At 41.7% G+C, this 20,666-nt stretch overlaps 1 protein-coding gene across 1 annotated transcript in view; it reads left to right on the top strand.

Annotated features, from left to right (window-relative positions):
- LOC116668466 overlaps positions 1 to 20,666 on the top strand; it is a 38,250-nt gene that overhangs the window by 997 nt on the left and 16,587 nt on the right. The window contains exon 2 of the mRNA XM_032496007.1: positions 15,835 to 15,928. Within this exon, the coding sequence (XP_032351898.1) occupies positions 15,835 to 15,914 (80 nt within the window). The 3' untranslated portion in view covers positions 15,915 to 15,928. The remainder of the gene's footprint in view (positions 1 to 15,834; positions 15,929 to 20,666) is intronic.

Here is a 20,666-nt window from a genome sequence, read left to right as displayed (position 1 = left end):
GCGGACGCCAGGTCCGGAGGGGAGCAGGTGGCCGAGCAGGGTGCCTGCCGAGGTCGCAGAGCCCCTGCCAGGAACCGGTAAACCCCACCGAGCCCTAGCCGGGGAAGTCGTGGCCCTCAATGGTACAAACAGCGAAATGTCACTGCCAAGTCCCCCCAAGAGAAGAGGCGGCGTTACTTACTATTCACTGATGCCTAGAAAACTCAGATGCCTCAATTTAAAAACTGAGTTCAGTAAAAGGCTTGACTCTAGGGGGCCAAGTCGAAGAAAAATTAGCAGTTTTCCTTTTGAACAAGCAATAACCTATTAAAAATAAAATTTAAAGAATTTATCTGCAATGGCATCAAAAACTATAAAATAATCAGGTATAAACTGTAACGAGTTACAAGATCCTGGTGATGAAATCCCTCAACCTTTGCTGAAAGGCAGACACAAGACCTGAATAAATGAAAAACATGTCATATTTTTGGGTGAGGTATCAGTACTGGAAATACGCCAATTCTTCCCAAGTCAGATTTCAAAATGAGTGCAGTTCTCATTAGAGTCCCAGATTCTCTTGGGGAAAAGTTGGAACTAACTGATTTTAAGTTCTGTATGGAAGATCACACAGTTGTGAATGAGCAAGAAAACCTTGAAAAGGAAGAGTAATAAGGGTTTGCCCTATGAAAAAAATTAAACACCAAGAAATAGAAAAAACCATCAGTGAACTAGTAGGACAGATCTATTCCTTTTCTTGAGACAAATTTAAGTAAAATAATATTTAATAACGTAGAATGTACAGAATTACCTCTTTATACTGGAAATATTTCTGTCAGTCTAATATTTTACATATGTAAATACAGATACACACACCTGGAATGATGACAACCTAATGTTAAAGACGGTTATTTCTGATTAGTTGGTCTGTCAGTTTCCTACAGTACGACAAACTGGTGACATAAAATAACAGAAAGCAGTTCTGGGGTCTAACAGGTCAAAACCAAATGTCGGCATGGTTTGTTCTCTTGGAGGCTCTGAGGAAGGGCCTATTCCATACCTCTGTCTTAGCTTAGGTGGATGGTTGCTGGCAATCCTTGACTTTCCTTGGTGTCCTGTGGCTTCCAATCTCAGTCTCTGTCTTCACATGGCACTCACTGTGCATCTGTCCTATATATGGATACCAACTCTTTAATTAGGACCCACCCTAATCCAGTATAACCTTATCTTAACTTAATTACATCTATACAGATCCTATTTCCAGCTAAGATCATGTGTCCAAGTGGACATGAATTTTGGAGGAATACTATTCTGTCTTCTACAGCTGGGTTTAAAAATTTTTTTTCTTATTATTATTCTGCATGTCATGAATCCTTTATAATAAGTACATGATATTTTACAAAAAGGAATAAAAGGATGTTTCTTTTTAAAAGTACAGAAATGTGAGAAACCACAATCTATGATAAGGATGATGCATTAGTGGGAAAAGAATGTATTATTAATAAGTGTTCCTGGCATAATTAAAATAAAGACATTAAAAATAAAATACAGTTAATTTGGAGTTTTGGATCATAACAGGAATAAAATTAAGATGGATTGAAATCTAAGTACATGCAAAGGCATAAAATGTCACTTTTTAAAATAACTATGTAAGACATAAAATTAAGTGACTATGAAGCAGTGTTTTCACCACCAAGAGATTTGTTTTAAATCCTGTGTCCTAGAGTCCCAGAAATTCTCAGAGAGTGCTTGGGCCCCGGAATCTCCATTTTTATCAACCACCCTACACTTTCTCTTATAGTCACTCTGCCAACCACAGTTTGAGTAGTAGTGGTATCAATGAATAGGTTTATATATATATAAACATAAATAAAAGACAAGACTTTGGGAGAAAATACTTGTAGTAATTAGCAAGCAAGGCATTAATATCTATATAATGAGTTTCTAATAATCAGTAAGAGAAAGACATCTCAATAGAAAAAAGAGGAACGGCTATAAACAAGCAATTCACAAAACAAATACAACTGATCCCCCCCCCCAAAAAAACAGGTAAAGCAATCTAAATCTCACTAATTACTAGGAAATGGGAATTTAAATTTAATAATGAGTATGTGTGTGTTTTTTGTAAGATTGACAATGATCTTAAAAATTACTAATAAGGTGTTAATAAGGGGAAGGGAAGAGGAGCTAAGACAAACACCCATGTATACTGTTAGTAATAGTTCATTACAACCTCTTTAGAGTGTAATTTGGCCATGTCTACCAGTACTTTAAGTTTTTACATCCCATGTCCTAGCCATCTCACTTTGAAGAGTCTGTCCCACAGATATAACAGCACAATCTATATGATATAACAGTGTGCAAGGATATTCATTGTGGCATTGTTTGGATGGCAGACAGTCTGAATGTTAAAAGATAAAAAGTCTGTGTGCACCCACAAATGGAACACAATGGAGATCTATATGAACTGATTTGCAAATATGCCCTTAGTATAATTATGGCTATTAGATGAGAAAAGAAAGTTGTAGAAAAATGTGCAGAGTGCAATCTCATTTTTGTTTCTAAAAGCATATTTGCATGTTTATATTTACCTGTGTAAATGATACCTACATATTACAGAGAAGGGTCTAGAATTGAAGGAGTAAGCTGGGGAACTTAGTCTGAAGTTGCTTGCAAAGTGAGTAATCTATTTTATTTAGCTAATTATGGAACTTTTAAAGGAAGATGATATTTATCCCACTCAAGCCATATCTTTTTGTTGCCCCTGAAAAAAAGAAAAAAGAAAAAGAAAAGAAAAACCTGGGAGAAAAAAATGCATCAAACCACTCGAATTACTAGGGATTATCTCTGAGGATGCACCAAAGCAATAAGGGACACACACACAATTTACTCTTCCACTTTATAATTATCATAATCTCAGCATTGCACATTCCTTCAACTTACCTTACCTACAGAGGAACAAAGATCAGCATTTATCAGACTTCCTACCAGAAACCATGCAAGGAAGAAGACACTGGGGTGAAATATTCAGAGTTTTGAAAGGGGAATAAAAATACACTAACCTTGAATTCTGCACTTAGCAAAACTGTCCTTCAAAAGTAAAGGAGAAATACAGACTTTCTCAGATAAACAAAAACTGAGAAAATTTGTCACCAGTAGACCTGTCATGCAAGAAATATTTTAAAAAGCTCTTCATAGAGAAGAAAAAGGATGAGGGTCAGAAACTCAGATCTGTGTAAAGAAAGGGAGTCAGAGAAGAAATAAGTGAGAGCGTTAACGTTGTCCTTGGAAGCCCTTGGCATTGACAGTGTTGAATAGTACCTGAACCCCGAGCTCCTGGAAAACAGTGAAGGTTAAGAGATCTCCCATCCTTTGTGTTCAGAGAAAATGTCTCACTGCAAGAAACCCCTCCTCCCCGTGTGAGTAGACACATCTCACAGGAGCACCCTCCCCACCTCCGCTTGATTAGTTACGAAAAGGCCAGACACAGACCCTCCACGTTCCCAATCTTTGCCTCGTAAACGAGCTGAACTGTGTTGTCACCACTGATCAGTGGGAACCAAATGCATTAGTCAGACTTTGGTTAAGCTCTCCTGCCCTGGACGCCTTAACTTTGCCCACCCTCCGCCTGAGCCAGCAGACAGCCCCTCCTGAGAAGAGGCTAGCCCCAGTAGAACATTCTCTGATCTACTATCTGATTGATCATGCCCCTTTTTCCCTCCACTCCCCCATAGCTGCGTCTTTCTAACCTTGTTTACTCCTTGTATAAAAGAAAACCCCTTTTTGCCTGACTGGAGAAGCCTGCAGATCTTATGGTTATGGCACTGCCTACTTCCATAGTCTCCCTCCCCCTATTGTGAGAGTCTTCCTCCCCGCTCCTCACGCCTTGCAATAATTCTTTTGAGTAAAGCTTCCCCTTACTAAGTCAAGATTTGGCCGGAATCTTTTGCTGGGTTGGCATTTATTGTGACATATTTCAAAATGGCTACTCCCCTCACCCCAGCCAAACAAGGGGGTTTTCTCTGTCCTCGCTGTGAGAACCTGGTGGGGGTGGCAGAGGTAAAATCCAGGAAAATGTGGGGGATCCTTGCTTAGATGGCTAGTTCATCCTCAGTATCCAGCAGTTTGTTGCAGATACCATGTAAGTGTTCCTTCCTGATCCTGGCTCCAGTGGCTTCTGCTTCAGGCAGGCAGGTCTGTGTGGTCCATGTTCTCTGTCCTCACCTGTCTCTCCAACTTTCACCGTGGTGGTTTATCCTGGAAGCTCAATTCTCTAAGATCTAAGAAAAGTCATTGATTTTCTGTTTGTTCAGCTTTTTTCTTGCTGTGAGGGATGGAGATGTGATTTCCAAGGTTCTTGTTCTGTTTTTACATTTAAATAATGGTTTTAATTCCCACAAGAATTATACACTAGTAACCTATGAATTCACCTATTTCTTTCAAATAACACTATTTTTTAAAATGTGCCTGAGTTGCATCCCATCTCTGGATTTCTTTTCCCCATTTAGTGAGTGGTCTTTTCTTAAAAACAAACAAACAAACAAACAAACAAACAGAAAAACCTGGATTCAATCCCTAGTACCTCCATTAAAAACAAATAAATATACCTAATTACTTCCCCTCAAATAAAAAAATTAGAAATTAAAAAATAAAAACAAACAAAAAATTACAAAAATTTAAAAATTTGGGGGGGAAGATATAGCTCAGTGGTAGAGTACATGCTTAGCAGAAGGTCCTGGGTTCAATCCCTAGTACCTCCATTAATTAAATAAACCTAATTACCTCCCCACTCCAAAACAAAACAAGTTGACAGATTCAAGAGTCCCAAAAGTTTGTGTCTCACTACCAGCCTGTTGCTAGTTAGCCAATCCTTTTTGAAGGAGAGATTCTAAGAATGGCCTCCTCTCCTGTCTTCTTTCCTTTCAGTCCACAGTTAAGTTAAACGTAAACTCAGTGCTTTGTGGTGTTTATGGGCAGAGGGGATTAGCATTTATTGGCAAATTACAGTGCCCTAAGGACAGTGCTAAGTGCTCCTCAAGCTTCAGCGTGCACCTGAAGCAGCTAGAGCTCTGGCTTAAATGCAGATTCTGGCTCAGTTGGTCAGGGGGAGGTCTGAGTTCCAGCATTTCTGACAAGGTGGTGCCCAGGTTGCTGATCTATGGCCACACTTGTCTCCGTTAATCCCTACTTACGTGTAAGTACTCTGAGACTGAAGAGGTGAAATAAAAAAGCTTTTACACAGCTTCCCAGCTAGTCAGTGTTTAAATCCAGGTTCTTCAGACTTCAGAAGTGGCAAAGGGATCCCTGTGGTTAATTATCCCGTCTTCCCACAATCACAGCCCTTTATTTAGATCTCTGTTTAGGACATGGTTGTTAGTTGAGTTGTGTCCCCTAACCCCATACCTGTGACTGTCCTTAATTTGAAAATAGGATCTTTGCAGATATAGTCAAGTAAAATGAGATCAAACTAGAGTAGTGAGACCCGAAATCCAATATGAGCTATGTCCTTATAAGCAGAGGAGAGCAACACAGACACACGAAGAGGAGCAGGCCAGGTGAATCTGAAGCCAAGATTAGAGTGATACAGCCACCAGACAAGGAACCCCAAGGATTGTGAGCCACCCGCAGAAGTTGGAAAAGCCTGGAAAGGATTCACCCCTAGAGGCTTCAGAGAATGTGTCTGTGCCAGCACCTTGATTTGGGACTTCTCACCTCCATAACTGCCAAACAATGCAATTCTGTTGTTTTAAGCCTCCAAGTTTGAGATCATTTGTTACAGCAGCCATCGGAGACTAATAAAAACACTTAGTGCAATACCTTGGTTTTCCAGGTCTCTGAGCGAAGCTCACTGCCATGCTGGACTGTCATCACGCATGTTCAGTGGCTGCCAAAAATACTTCACAACAGCACAAGCTCTCATCCTCCTTTGCTTACTTGGATTAAGAAAATTAGAAAAAAAAATGTTCACATTATGAAAGTAAATCAGTCTTATTGTACATGAGAGCAGAGAAGCCCCTGCTTTGCTTTTGTTTACAAATACTTTTAAAGTAAACCCTATTTTCCAAGAAAAAATTTTTTCTCCACAGGGAACACATTTTGTATGCATGTGATTAATTGCCTGGATATTTGCTCAAGAACTGTACTGCTAAGCAAGTGTTTATCATCCCCAAATCTCATGACATTTAAAAAAGAAAAACTTCTTGGGGTTGCCTTATATTTGCTCCTCAAAAACATCTGTGCTGCAGAAACTTAAAATTCAGAACCAAGTTTTATTTCATTCCTCTTCTGAAATCAAGTACAGTATTTTGGCATTAGTTGACCTCAAATGAAGATGAAATAGACTAGGAATGAATTTTTCCTCTTTGCTCCCCATTTAAAAGTCCATAGTAGTAGGGAAAAAAAGAATGTTCCTATTCCTGCTGCTGTGTAATAAATGACCCAAAAACTTAGCGTCAATAAAACAACCATTTTGTTATGCTCAGAGATACTGTGGGTTAGGAATTCAGGGACCGTACAGTGGTGGGAATGGCTTGTCTCTGGTCCCCAATGTCTTGGGGCTGAGCTAAGGAGACTCAATGGCAGAAAGCAGAAGGGGGACTGTGACTCAGTAGCCAGAGGCCACAGGGACTCACATAAAGCTGTTGCCTGGAACCTCCCTGAGGCTATCAGCTGCATCACCTGTATGTGGCCTGGGCTTCCTCACAACATGGCAGCCTCACAGCAGCTCAGTGCTCCAAATGTGAGTGTCACAAGAGAATAAGAGGGGCAGAGACTACCTAGCCTTTTCTCACATACCTTCAGCAGCTGTGTCATCACTTCTGTGCATTCCGTTGGTGACAAAGAAATCACTAAGGCTAGCCCAGACTGAAGGGGAGAAGCCTGGGACACCACCTCTTGATGAGTGTTCAACAGAATGCGCCAATGTGTGTAAAAGTCTTCACAATACATTTTACCAATGAATTTTTCAAGTATCATATAATGAAAATAGTGCCACATGCTAGTTGAAAGCTACTCTCCAGTTTCTGTTTGATTTTGAGTAAGATATTGCCCCTCTATAGCCCTCACATTCCTCAACTGCAGGATGAAGGGCTGTATTAGGTGGATGCACAGCTCCTTTGCAGAGCTATGATTTTATGGTTCTTCCTGTAATTGTACCAGTTGAAATGTTGGACATTCTAGTTTGAATTTTATGGCTGACATTTATCTGTTACACTATTTAATGTTGTATTTCTATGTTTCGAATATTTTTTTAAAGTCTTCGATTATACAATCTGTTTTCTTTGCTTTTTGTATAGAGTCTTTTTATTTAAGGTGCATATTCTTGTTTTATTGGCTACTTTGATAAATATAATATTACACTTACTTTTACTGCTTTATTTTTTTAGATGGCAGTGATGAGATCAGATCCTTCCTCTGCCCTCCTTTTCGTCTATAACCTGATCTTAATAATGTATTTCCTAGCATGTACATTTGAGCAGTATAATCTGCTTGCACTTCTCATACTTGGTGTGGCAGCTTTAAATCACATCCTCCGACTAGGGTAATGGTCAGATGGACCCTACCTCCCATTTTCTCCAGCTGCCCCTATTTGTTACTTGTGTCATGTCTGTATCCTCAGTGCAGATGGACTTTAGGCTCTTTCCCTCCTGCTTCGTCACGACAGCACCTTCACTGCCATTCTTGCTGCGGTGGTTTTGCTTAACTGAAGTTCACCCTTTGAGGGTTCCTCAAGAATGTCTCTTGGGAGTCATGGTCCCTGAGTTTGTGCAATTTCAAAACTCTCTATCACCTTTACATTTGAAGCGCAACTTGGCTGGATATAAAATCTTCGGGTCGTGGGGTTGGTGCTGTTTGTTTGTTTTTAACCTTAGAGTTATTGTTCCATTGTCTTCTGGGGTTGACTATTGCTGGGAGGAAATCAGAAGCCAGGCGGGTCTTTCTGCCTACTTACCGAAAGGACTCTTTCTTTAAGTTCAGATAACTTTACTAGAATGTGTATCTATATTATCAGTTTCTCAGATGTAATGTGTGCTTTTCTCACTTAAAATCATGTTTTCTTTTATCTGAGAAAAGATTGTTTTTAACTATGCGTTTAAGTATATATTCTATCCCATTACTATTGACATCATTATTGTTGTCATTACAGGTGGGGAGTTCTAACCACGTGTACCTTGTGTCCCTTTGCAGTCTCTGGTCGCTTTCATCTTCCCTCTAATTCTTTTAAACTTATAATTTCCATTATTTACTTTTCTAATTTTTATTTTTTATTTCCCTCACTATGTTTTCAACAGCATCTCTTATCCCTTGTTTGCCTCCCAATGTATCTTCTTTATCTGATTTTTTTCTTTTATTTTTGTCTCATCTTGCTGTTTCTTACTTGCATTCTCGTGTTTCTCTTAAGGTGTCTTCATAGAGACTGTTTCCTTATTAGATTTCTTTCTTTCTTTTTTTTAAGAATGAGAATATTCCTTAGTTACTGGTATCAAATAATCTCTGATGTATTTTAAAGGAAAAAAAAAACAACAGAGCCGTGTATCACTAATTGATTAAAATTGGGAAAAGAAAGAAGAATTATAAGTGTGTTTGTACATTCAGAAAATATTCTCTGAAAGAATATCCAAGAAATTGTGACATTATTGCCCTCCAGATGGGGAACATGCATGTTTGGAAGATACAGTGTAAAGGGAGTTTTTTTGTTGTTGTTGTTGTATGCCTTTTGTAGCTTTTGAATTTCAAGCCATATAAAAAGTATTATCATTTCAAATGAAACCAACTTGATCCTAAAAACTTAGGTCAGCTAGAAATACATATGTGCTCAAATACTTATGACAGATTTTTAAAGTAAGAGTTAAAAATAATGTTAGCAAGAGGCCCCTTGCTTCATTAGACATCAAAGTGTTTTATAGATTTCTTGAATTGAGTGGGTTTAGGCCAAGGCTAGAGAGACAAATGAATAGGTCAGAATAGAAATGGGAGAACTGTCCTTGCCCCAAACGAAGCTCAACCCCTGAACTGGGTTCAGATCCTGTTCCTTCTTGTTTCTGATTTTATATCCCTCATCTGCATGGTTCATTTTTTCTTTCTCCTTGGTTACTTCATCAGCGTGCAAACATGCTGAATTAGTTTCCATTAAAAAAAAATAGTCCCTGATTCTACACACCTTCTCCAAACAGCCTCCAAACACCTACTTCTGTTTCCAGTGTTCTGTGCTTCACCCCTGTTCTCTTCTCCCCATACTCAGCTGGGAACCCTCTCCTCCTGCAACAGTTCTTATCTGTGTTGCCAATGACCTTGAGCTCACGAACCCAGTGACCCATTTGCAGTCTTGACCTTAGCCACCCCTCAGCAGCTTGAAGGAGCAGATCCTTCCTTCTTTCTTAACACACTGTCCTCTCTCCATCTCAGGGCACCACACCCTGCCCTCCCTCACTGGTCATTCCTCTGCATTCTCCTTCTCTCCCCTGGGCCCTCTGATTCTCTCACTTACACTCTCTCCGCAGGAGATCCCCAGGCCCTGCACACCACCTGAATGCTAACCCTCCCAAACTCATATTTCCAGCGTGCGTGATATCTGAAGGCCAGAGCAAAACCTCAGGCTATCCGGAATTTAGGTCTACGACTTTCTTATTTGTTTGGATGAGTATGGACTCTAGCTCATTTTTAAATAACTGACTTTTCTTTCCGTTGCTTAAGTTTCTTTCACAGAAGTTGGTTCTACCCGATAGTGACAGGATTGAAATGCAAAGTCATGCGTGCTTAGAGTACATTTCTATCTGTGGGGCAAGTCATTATTATTTTTGCCTCTGCCGGCTATATGTCATGCTGGGCATGCCTACTGCCGAGAGTCTGCGATCATTTTATTTTAAACGTGGGGCTCCTTGGTTGGTCTCTGAATCTTTGCAGTGTTTAGGGGTGGGTGCGTGGGTGGATGTGCACATGTGTGCTTTTGTGTGCATTTATTTTGAAAAACTTAGAGATTGGATTCAAAGCAAAACTTTATCTCAGTTGAGAGGGAATAATTTTTTATTGTCACTGCCTTTTAGCTAAAGACCACTTCCCGTGGCTTACTTCTTGATACTCTACTTCTAGAAACATTTGGAAAGATTCCAGATTCCATCCCCTCTCTGAACACAACCAGTGACTGTGCTGCTTCCATGTTCCAACTTATAATAATGCTCTGAATTCCTCACTCATCTGACGTTGTCTCTTCTATTATTTGTGTGTGTGTGTGTGTGTGTGTGTGTGTGTGTGTGTGTATTGTTTATTTTTCTGGTTTCTCTCTCTTTCTTTCTCTCATTTTTAAAATATGTTTTTCTCTTTGTCATTGGTGTTCTTCAGTTTTTCTATAATGTGTCCAGGTATAGATTTCTTTTTATTTATCATGGCTGGCATTTTTTGCATACTTGAATATATGTCCTGATGTCCTTGTGCAAAGGTCTGTGTAAATACATCTGCAGGCATTGCTTGTTCTTTACTCTTTCTCTCTTGATTACTTATGCAACTCTAATCATATATTCATCTCCTCAATGTCCCTACCATTCCTCTTTACTTCTCGTTCATGTTTTACAAGATATGAAAGATGACTAGGCATTAACTGAGCAAAGTTGGGGAGGTGCAGGGGTATTTCAGAGGGAAGGGCATGTGGTTACCAGAGGACAGCTGAGAGAAGGCACCTGTGGCTGATGCTCACAGGGTGAGGGAGAGGAGTGGGAGGGAGCTGGGGACACAGGAGAGAGCAGCTTGTACAGGGTCTTAAGCTAAAAAGCAGTGGGAGCCATTGCAGGGATGAGTGATGGTGACAAGATCAGATTTGTGTGTTGAAAAATGCACTCAGCCTTTGGAACATAGGATGGATTGAAAGAGGGCCAGACAAGATGTGAGGAGATGAATTAACACGCTGTTGTAGTGTCCAGGTGAGAAATATTAGCTTGTCCTAAGGTGGTGGCAGTTGAGATGAAGAGAAAGGAGTAGAATGAGAGATGTTTAGAAGACAGAAATCAACAGCACACTATGTTTTGGAAGTTCTGGTGAGTACAGTGAGAATGGAACAGAAGTAAAGGACATACTGTGATACGGAAAAAGCAAGAGAAGTCAGTCTTTCAGGCTGCACACCTGAGGGACTCTCAGGTCATCAACTAAAGATTACTTGAATTAGTGAAGTTATCTCTAACCAAGAATTTCCTCATCCCAGTTGCTTTCTCACTCTCCAGGTGACTGTTTCACCCTCTGTCCTCTCTCCCCGAACCCCAGCATGTTTTCTGTCCTCAGTCTCCAGTCCTCCTCACTTTCCCTCATGACGGGGCTTTCTATTTCAGGGAAAAATGGAAGCAATCAGAAGAGAACTCCCACACGCTCCCATCACCATCCCTGACCTCCTGTCATATGAGTATATCCCCCTGTAGTCCATCTTTCCCCATGTTCCTGGAGGTGAATCATCCCAAGGACACACCCTCCACTCGTGCTCTGGCTGCCCCTCCCTTCACTCCCTCCACTCTCACCTTTCTCTTGGCACCGTCATGTTTTCTACTCACTTGGATTATCCCTATCAGCGTAGAAATACGATAATTTTTTTCCCATTTGAAAAAGACCCTCTTGACCCTGTGTACCTATCCAGCTATGACTCCATTTCTCTGCTCTCATTTGCAATTGTCTACCATCGTCAGAAGAGTTGTCCACACCCATTGTCTGCAGTTTCTCCCTTCCTGTTCTCTTGAATAGAGTAAGGAGGTTTCTGCCCCTACCTCACCACCCAGCCTGCTTTCACTAAGGTCAGGAGTGATATTCATGTTGCTGAATAAATGGGCATAAATGGCCTCAAGGTAGGACAAACTGTGTGCATCTCCACTCCCGAGCCTCCCTGTGGGCTCATCTCCAGGGGAACCACATTCTTGCTTAGCTTTTTCCCTTGCTCTAACCTACTTCCTGTACCTCCCTTTTCCCATGGTCACTCTCTGATAAACCTCTTGTATAGATAGCCTCTCTCAGGCTCTGCTTCTAGCAACCCTGAGACAGCTCCTCTGTGCCTCATCACTTCATGTTCAGAGAAAAACTGCCCACGTCTGTGTCAAATATGAAGCTTTCCTAACTGTTTTAATTAACCTTTGCCAAGATGCCAGTCTATCACGTGTCTGAAAATTTTGGAGCTAGTTAAGAAGTTCTGCTTAAGTCCTTCTGTCTCTCTGACCTACTTTCACTCAGATAAGGATATCTTGCTATTAAAATTGTAACTAGCCTCTAGCAGAATGCCCATTAATTTACAAGATCTGGCACATGGAAGGTATTCAATAAATATTTTTAAATGAAGGAATAACTTAATCGATTCCTTTGATGGACTTTTGTCCATTAGCCTCATGCTGTCCTTGCTCTAGTTGGTATCTTTTGCCCTCTAGGATCTGGAACCTTGAGGAGGTGCTGACTTCTGCTTCCACATAAACAAGACAAAAACTAAAAGGTCAAAGCTTCTCTTCTTTTAAAAGACAAGCTCTTGAGAAAGAAAAAGGGATCTAGCACAGGTATCTTCACAAAACAGTCTCTTAACAAATGATACTTCAGCATGTCCGAGAAGCTTGTGGCTGGAAGAAACCTTTTTTTTTTTTTCTTTATTTATGTATTTATTTTACAAAATCTTATTTTTTAAATTGAAGTATGGTTGATGTGCAATATTATATGTTACAGGTATACACTATAGGGAGTCACTATTTTTAAAGGTTATATTCCATTCATCACTATTACAAAATATTGGCTATATTCCCCATGTTGTACAATATATTGTAGCTTATTTTATACCTGATAGTTTTTACCTCTTAATCTTCCACCTCCTCTTAACGGCCATTTATTCCCACCACTTATTATTATTATTACTATTTTTTTTTTAATTTTGGAGGGGAGGTAATTAGGTTTATTTGTTTGTTTAATTAATGGAGGTACTGGGGATTGATCCCAGGATCTCCTGCATGCTAAGCACGTGCTCTACACTTGAGCTATACCCTCCCCTCCTTCCCACCACTTCTTGCTCTAATCTTTCCATCATGTGATGAGGTAACATAGGCATGGATCCAATGCTTGCAGGCAGTAAGTTTTGTTAAACCCATTTTCTGGCAGCCTTGTTTAGCTTTGGATGGCTCTGCTTGGTAAAAATCTCTTCTTTCCCATTCATGCATCATTGTGCCTTCTAATTCCCATTCATTAGTCTAAATCCTACCAATTGGGGCCATGTTAAATATATCTAACTCCTCTTCCACAGGATGTCATTCAGATATTTGAAAATAATCATCCTATTTCCTCTAAGTTTCTCTGATGCATATTTTTCTGTCTTTATCAAAATCCAGCCCCTCTAATATGCTCTGATTCCCATCTCCTCTGGCTTCTCAAGGGTTTCTGTTCCAACCTGCTCCACTGTCAATCTCTCCCTGCCGAGTGCTTCATTCCTATTAGAACTGTGCATAATCTGGGATGGTATGCCCAGCTCTGGCAGACTCGACATCCCCCTTTTTATAGCAAATATTTTGCAGAGCTCTCTTTCTCTTCTATACTGGAATTCATTGACAATGTAACTTACACCCAGTAATGCCTTAGCCATAATAAAGTAGAGAAATAAAAGGAATACAATTTATAATAGGAAGATTTATTTTATTGTGCAAATGCTTGGGTTGTGTGGTAGGTAGCATCTTAAATGGCTCCAAGTTAAATTATTCTTTTGTGTCATCTCTTCCACTTGAGTGTGGGATGGACCAAGTGACTTACTTCTAATGAATAGAATGCAGCGAAATGATGAGATGCCACTTCCAGGATTACATTATAAAAACTGTGACTTCCATCCTCTGTCTCCTTCCCTCTCTCTCTGGTTTTTGCTTATTCTGATGAAGCAAGCAGACTTACAGAAAGGACTATGTTGGAACAAACTATGTAGAAGCTCTGGCCGACCACCAGTGAGGAGCTGAGACCCTCAGTCCTAAAGCCTGTATGGAACTGAATCCTGCAGTAACCATATGAATGAGCTTAGAAGTGGATCCATCCCCAGTGAGCCTTCACAGGAGACAGCAGCCCTAGTGGATATCTTGATTGCAGCCTTGTCCAGAGGCCCTGAGCCAGAGGGACCAGCTGAGCTGTACCTGGATTCCTGACCCAGAGTAATGTGAGATAATACACGTTTTTCTAAGCAACTAAATTTCAGGATACAGAGTTACTTAGCAGTAGAAACCAACACTGCATAATGAAGTGGTCAGATGCTTGCATCTGTTTCTGAAGAATCATTTGTTTAAGGGAATTAAGAGCAGAAGTCATTCTGAACAGAAAGTTCAGGACTGGGAGAGAGCAGAGATGACTAAAAAAAACAATGTTAGATTGCAAACTAGTTTTAGGAAAACTGGAGTTACTCCAATGTCGGCAAAAATCATCCCCTTTGTAGCCAAGGAATCTTCGTACCATGTATTCTAAATTTAAAAACTTAGTGAACAGTGGGGCTCTTGATGTTTTACTTCCCTGGACAAGCAGAATAGTTTGTTTATAGAATCTAAATCTTTTCCTGGGCAAATGTTTTAATCTTCAAAACACATATTATCAGTGCTCTTTGAAATAGTTTTTTTACCTCCACTTAAATATGTGCTAAACTTTGACTATAACTGCACTTTTTCCTTCTCTCCTTGGCATCAGGATGTCTGGTCTTCCCTCTTTGATGGTATGAGGCTCCTCCTTCTGTAATGACCAAGGGGAAAACCTTGAAGGGGCTTCACAGTTTGATCTCTTTCTCACAAGGATGAAGGAAATATCCTTAATTGAACTGGTTAAGTTGATAACATGTCAAGACAAGTTACAGACTGAGACCATTAAAGTGAAAAAAATGAGGAGGTGTGGGAATCTTACACACGAGTTCAGCTTTATTTATTATTTATAAGTGTAGGGACAAAATTTTCTATGTTATGATATGGGTCAGGGTGGCAATAGTATTATAGAAAACAAATCGCTTTGCAACTCATCTTGCGGTAGAGCATACATTCAGGGTTAATTTTGGATGAGATACATGAAGATTATGCAGGATTCAGAGCTATCTTCTTTTTGAAAACTACCCTGTGCAAGGCAAGATATCCTTGGCTCTTTCCTACTAAATGCCAGCAGCTCCCCTTTAATAATTGTGACAATCGGAAATACTCCCACAAAATTTAAAAACTCCCGTCTGAGTGGTGGCACCCCATTGAAAATCGCTGCTCTATTATTCCTTTAAAAATCATCATCAAATCCCGTCAACTCAACTGTCAAAACAAACCCTGTGTGATTAGTCCTTGAGCAAGACTCCACCCTCAGCTCAGGAAAGGAGCATAAGACTTAGCCTGAGTCAATCAGTGACTGTATTCATCTGATGACAATCATTGGTCCAGGGTACACGACCCAATCAGAGCCAATGGCATGTAATGGAGCTTTTGCTTAATATCTGGGAAGAGAAACTCTGGTCTTCCCCGCCAACCTGAGTGACAGAGCTTGTAGGGTGTGGAGCTGCTGAAGTCATTTTGCATCTCATAAGCTGTAGGAAAACATGTAGCTGGCTCTGGTTCCCTCAAGGGGATTCTTTCCAGGCCATAAGTACTGCTAAATTCGAGGAGAAGGAAACAGTATTTCTACTTTATGGGTCAGGGACACATGGCCGCTCGGTCAATGAAGGACTTGTATATGCAGCCTGTGATCCTAGTCCTTTCATACAGTATTTTCATTGCACTGTATTGATCCCTGAACCAGTTATGTTGTTTCCAAGACTACAATCTGTGCTCTTAGGGGAAGGAAGAAAAAGCAGAGTCAACACATAAGTGCACAAAAACACTTTCTCAGTCCCAATCATTTTGTTCACTATCTGTTTCTCCCCACTAGAATGTAATCTTCATAAGGGCAAGAATTTTCACCTGTGTTGTTCACCACTATATCCCCAACATCCAGGACAGCGCTGCTGAGAGATGGCAAAAAGGTAAGTCTTGGTTTCCTGATTTTCTGTTTTTACCACCCAAACAGTATTCATTGATATCTACTCCCTTTCTGTTTTTTAGCTTTTATTATGGAAACCTTATATATATATATACATAATAGAGAAAGCATAAATGAATCGCCTTGTACCCATTACCCAACTTCCCAATGTCACAGCCACTCTAGCTTCACATATACCTACCTTCACTCTCCCTCTGTGACCCTCTAACTAGATTATATTAAAGCAAATCCCAGTAGACTTCTGTCTCCTGGGTCAGGGCATTCTCTCTGGGACGACCCATCCTAGTTCATCACCCACATCACCACTGCAGGTTTTAACAATGGTGCTTCTCCAGCAAGCTGGGACTCTCAGGGCCTCGCCCAGCACTGGGGACCACCAGGGATGGGGCTTCGTTTATAGCTGGCAGGTGGGTGACCCAGCTCTGTGATTCCGCTTTAGTGTCTATTTCCTCGGCTCACTCACAGCACCAGCTGTCTGAGGTCAGGTTCTCTGGAGACAGACATGAAGATGAAGATTAGTGTGAAACAGGTTTCCTGAGAATTGACCTTGGTGTCTTTGCCTCAAAGGAATCACAGAAGTAACCCTGAGCAGAAGTAGAATTGTACCTGTAAGAAGGGCCTCAGTCCATCCCACAGGGACTCTGAGCTGAGGTGGCCTTTCAGACTTGTCCAACCCTTGAGGGAGGGTTCAGGCCTCTATCTCCTCCCTTCCCGGACCAGCCACTGGATGCTGTGAACTTGGTGAGGGGCGGCTCTTTTCACTGAGGGCAGTTCCCAGCGAGGGGCTAAGAAGAGAGCCTGGAGCTACCAACACTACCAGAGTTGGGGGACAACGAGGGGAACCTGGGCACCACTGCAGCCACACTGTCCCCTTTTAAACTCCTCTTGACCTGTCCATCCCTTATTAAGCATTGCTTCTCCCCAGGGCCCATTCTCAGGCTTTTTCTTTGACTCCCATTTCTTTGGGGGAAGGGAGGGTGCATGACACCTGCTCTCCTGGCTGTCACTAGCCCCCGGTGCCTGGGACCACAGGGTTTCCTGCCCCCTGGTTTATACTTCTGTTCGCACCTGGCCCCTCTGGAATGCCCACCTCTTGTGTCACCTGATTCGCCCCCTAAACACTGCTCCTATACTTGGCCCTAATTGCCTCCCTGCCCCACACACTGTAGACTCAGGCTTCTGTCCTGCTGTCTCCCAGCACAGATTATCACAACCCCTGGGAGTGGAAATGAGATACATTACATGCATGTTTCCTACTTCCTGCCTCAGTTTCCAATTTTGCTCTCTCCTTCCATCCCCCAAACCACAGTCCATCATCCACACTGCTACAGGGGGGATGTCTCTCAAATACAGATCTTTATTCATGCAGGCATAGTGACCGAGCACTTGCAATGTCGTGCCTAGATTATTTTCTGGGCCTGGCATGGTGAGCGATGCAGAAAAAGTCTCTGCTCTCCTGGAGCTCACGTTTCAATGGGGAGATACAGGCAATTACAATAAAGAAATGGATAAATGAGTGAACACATAAGTCAATATTAGACAGTGATAAATGCTATGCCAAGAATTAGAATAATGTGATAGAGTGCTGGCATGGCTAGCAAAGCTTTCCAGCTCTCTTCTGGGTATGGTTTGGACTCTGGCTTGACACAAAAGGCCCCTCTGGAGACAAGTTTTGGGCTCCTGGCAGGGACAGATGGGGGTTCTTCCTGCCTCTTGGATCTGGTCATTTGGGGAAAGGCTTTTCCTGGAGGGCCAGGCCGGCTGCCTGTGTTCCTCCTCCCCATCCCCTCTTCCTTCCCTTATCCTCCCAGGATCCCCTGGCTGGAACAATGTCCCTTAGGAGCCACAGTGACAAAAGCCCACTGGCCTCAGCAGGTTTACTCTTATCAGTGACTGAACCCAGACAATTAACAATCGATTTCAACGGCCATTTCTGCCATGATTTTGGGGGAGGAGATTTTGTTGTTGTTTGAAACACAGGTGCAGTGCTCACTTCTACTGAGCCTGTCACTGGGGCTTGATTTGCAGTCCCCACACTTGGCATTGCCCCCTCCCAGCCCAGCACCCCCTCCCCAACTCCACCTCCCTGAGGTTATGGAAGGAATTTGTGCCAAGTAGGAAAACTAAACAAAAACAAAACAAAACTAAGCAGGTTATCAGTGGGTTCCACATCATGGCTGATAATTTCTCAAAAATCCCGGTTCTCATTGAGAACCCGTGACTTCATTTCCCTGCACTCCTCGCTGGGGAGCACAGATGAAAGAGGGAGCAGGGGTCCATCTCTGTTGTCTCAGAAACGGAAGCCCCTGGCAAGCTCCCTTTGGCAGGCCGCCGCCTTTGCTTGCTTACCAAAGCACCTAATCATTAACCCCAGGACACTCATGGCCGATTCCCTAAATACCCCTGAGGCCCAGCCGGAGCCCCTTTCCCTCCTGGCACCTCCTCTTTCCCCTTTCACTTGGGCTTTGCCTTCACTACCTTCCTGCCGCTTCTCCCTGTCCATTCTGTGCAGAAGTGGCTCACTGTCTTCGCTTCGCCTCCCCCTAGCGGCAAGAACGGTAAATCACCCGCTGGCGTGTGGGCTACAGTAGCTCCAGCTCACCCACTCCAGCGCAGACTGAAAACATGTTAACATGACAGAAAGACAAACACTTATCACTCAAAGTTTTTATTTTAACCACAACAGACAGTCCCATTGGAAATCGCGAGATATTTATTCTTTGCTGTTTGATTACACAGAAAAAAATTACACATGAAAAATTGTGCCTCTATAAATCAGAATTTGTTAACTTAAATCATCAAGCCTTTTAGGTGTTTTTCTGTTATTACGCATAAAAATACAGTTGATGAAAAGTAAAAACGTTCTTTGAATGTTTCTATCTGAATGCCATGTGGATAAGTTGGTTCTGTAAGACTGATACTGGTCACATTGACTGCTCTTTTGAGTGGAATCAACATGGTTCACTGAAAGAAAAGTGTGATCCTAGGGTTATGCCTGAATTTCTGAGGCTGAATTTCTGAGGCTGATAGTCTTAAGAATTGGGGTGAGCTGCTTGATGTGAAGGCTAGGAAGACCTGCAGCTAAAAATTTTACCCCATATCACGTGGTCTGAAACGATACACTTACCTTGGGCCAATGTCAAACGCTCTTATCAATAAGCAGATGTCATTAGAATCAATTGATTATGGGCTCTTTTTCCTTTCCATTGTTAAATCTCTAAAAGCCTAAATCTGAGCCTCTGGGAAGGGGTGAAAAGAGAGTGCTGAAGGAGCTGTGTCTATTTTCATGCCACAGGGAAACTAAAGAGCAGAATGAGAAGTAGGGACAGAGGATGGGGGAGCATTCCAAGTGACAAAAGGGTGTGAATGGGGAGCTCACAGCTTTACCTCCAGCTGTCCTAGGGGACCACTTTTGAAAATTTCTATTTCATGAGTCTTTATGAAAATTTCTCTCCTCAAAATGTCAGTGGTACAGGTCAAGGGCTGAGAGAAAGACCTTTATTCTTTAAGTTACCTAAGTATTAACACATTAAACCCTCCGAACAGCATTCCAAGGGAGGCACTGTTATAGTCATAGTGCAGATTAACTGAGGCACAGAGACAGTCAGTGACTTGCCTAGAGGAAGGGAGGGGGCAGGTTCCAGCCCGGGGGCACTTCAGCACATGTGCTGGAGCTGCTCTTCCAGCTGGAGGGGCGCATGGCTCAGCTTTGGAAATGTGAGCTGATCTGATCTTTGCAGTGAATCGACCATGACCTTTTAGGGCTCCTTGATTGATTATCCATCAATCCTGATAAAAGATCGTCTTACACTGAAGCTTAATTTAGCACACAGAATCCTATCTTATCCTTCAGGATTCTAAGAGGAATTCTAAACAGATCAGTTGGAATCTAGGTGGCCTCAATTTCTACAGGTTTGCACAGTAGAGAGGAGAACACTCTTCACCCACCTCCACCCCCATGGACACCCATTACATCAATTATTTTTTTGTAGAACAAAGACAAGCTTTCTTTAGGAAAGTTTATTTGGGTGGTTTAAGTGTTTTAAAAATCATCAATCGAAAAGTTTCACGGCAGCAGGAGCTGGAGAACTTAGGCCCTGTGGCCTTGTCCATACTTGTCACCGCACAGCATACTGTTCTGGTGGGGCTGCAGAAAGATGGGAGGAAAAACCACTCCATGACTGAAACCCAAACTCACTTTGTGCATGCAGACAATCCACTGAGTTAATAGAACGATAAAAGAGAGATCTAATTCACTCTTATTGTAGTTCCCCCACTGGCTGTGATTTTATCTAGTGCATTAGCGTAAACCCGTGTGTTTGGACCTGTTACCAAGGGAAGGAGATCTAATTCCGGATCAACCAGTGAAAGCTGGGTAGTTCTAACCACTGACATCTGCAGCAGCTAAATAAGACCCGTGTTGCCTCCGTTATGCAGTGTTTTCTACTGTATTTCTGAAAACATGCTCAATTGTCACATAGTAAAAAATAAGTATTGGGCCAGTTCCCAGGGATGGTGGTACTCTTAAAAAAGTGATTCCAATCTTATGTTCTTTAAAAAACAACTTAAGTAAACATATGAAATAAGATTCCATTCCTTTCTCCTCTGATTACTGGTCCATCTAAAATTCCATCCATTTGGAATGGATGAGGAGATGGACGTTATCCCTGGAAAGATTGTATGTCTAGACTAGGGAGCAGATCAGTTTTACATTTTCACGT

This window comes from Camelus ferus, chromosome 14 (genome assembly GCF_009834535.1).
Source record: "Camelus ferus isolate YT-003-E chromosome 14, BCGSAC_Cfer_1.0, whole genome shotgun sequence".
Taxonomy (NCBI): Eukaryota; Metazoa; Chordata; class Mammalia; order Artiodactyla; family Camelidae; genus Camelus; species Camelus ferus.
The sequence above is the reverse complement of the archived record's forward strand: the minus strand, read 5'-3'. Positions and strand labels throughout refer to the sequence as shown.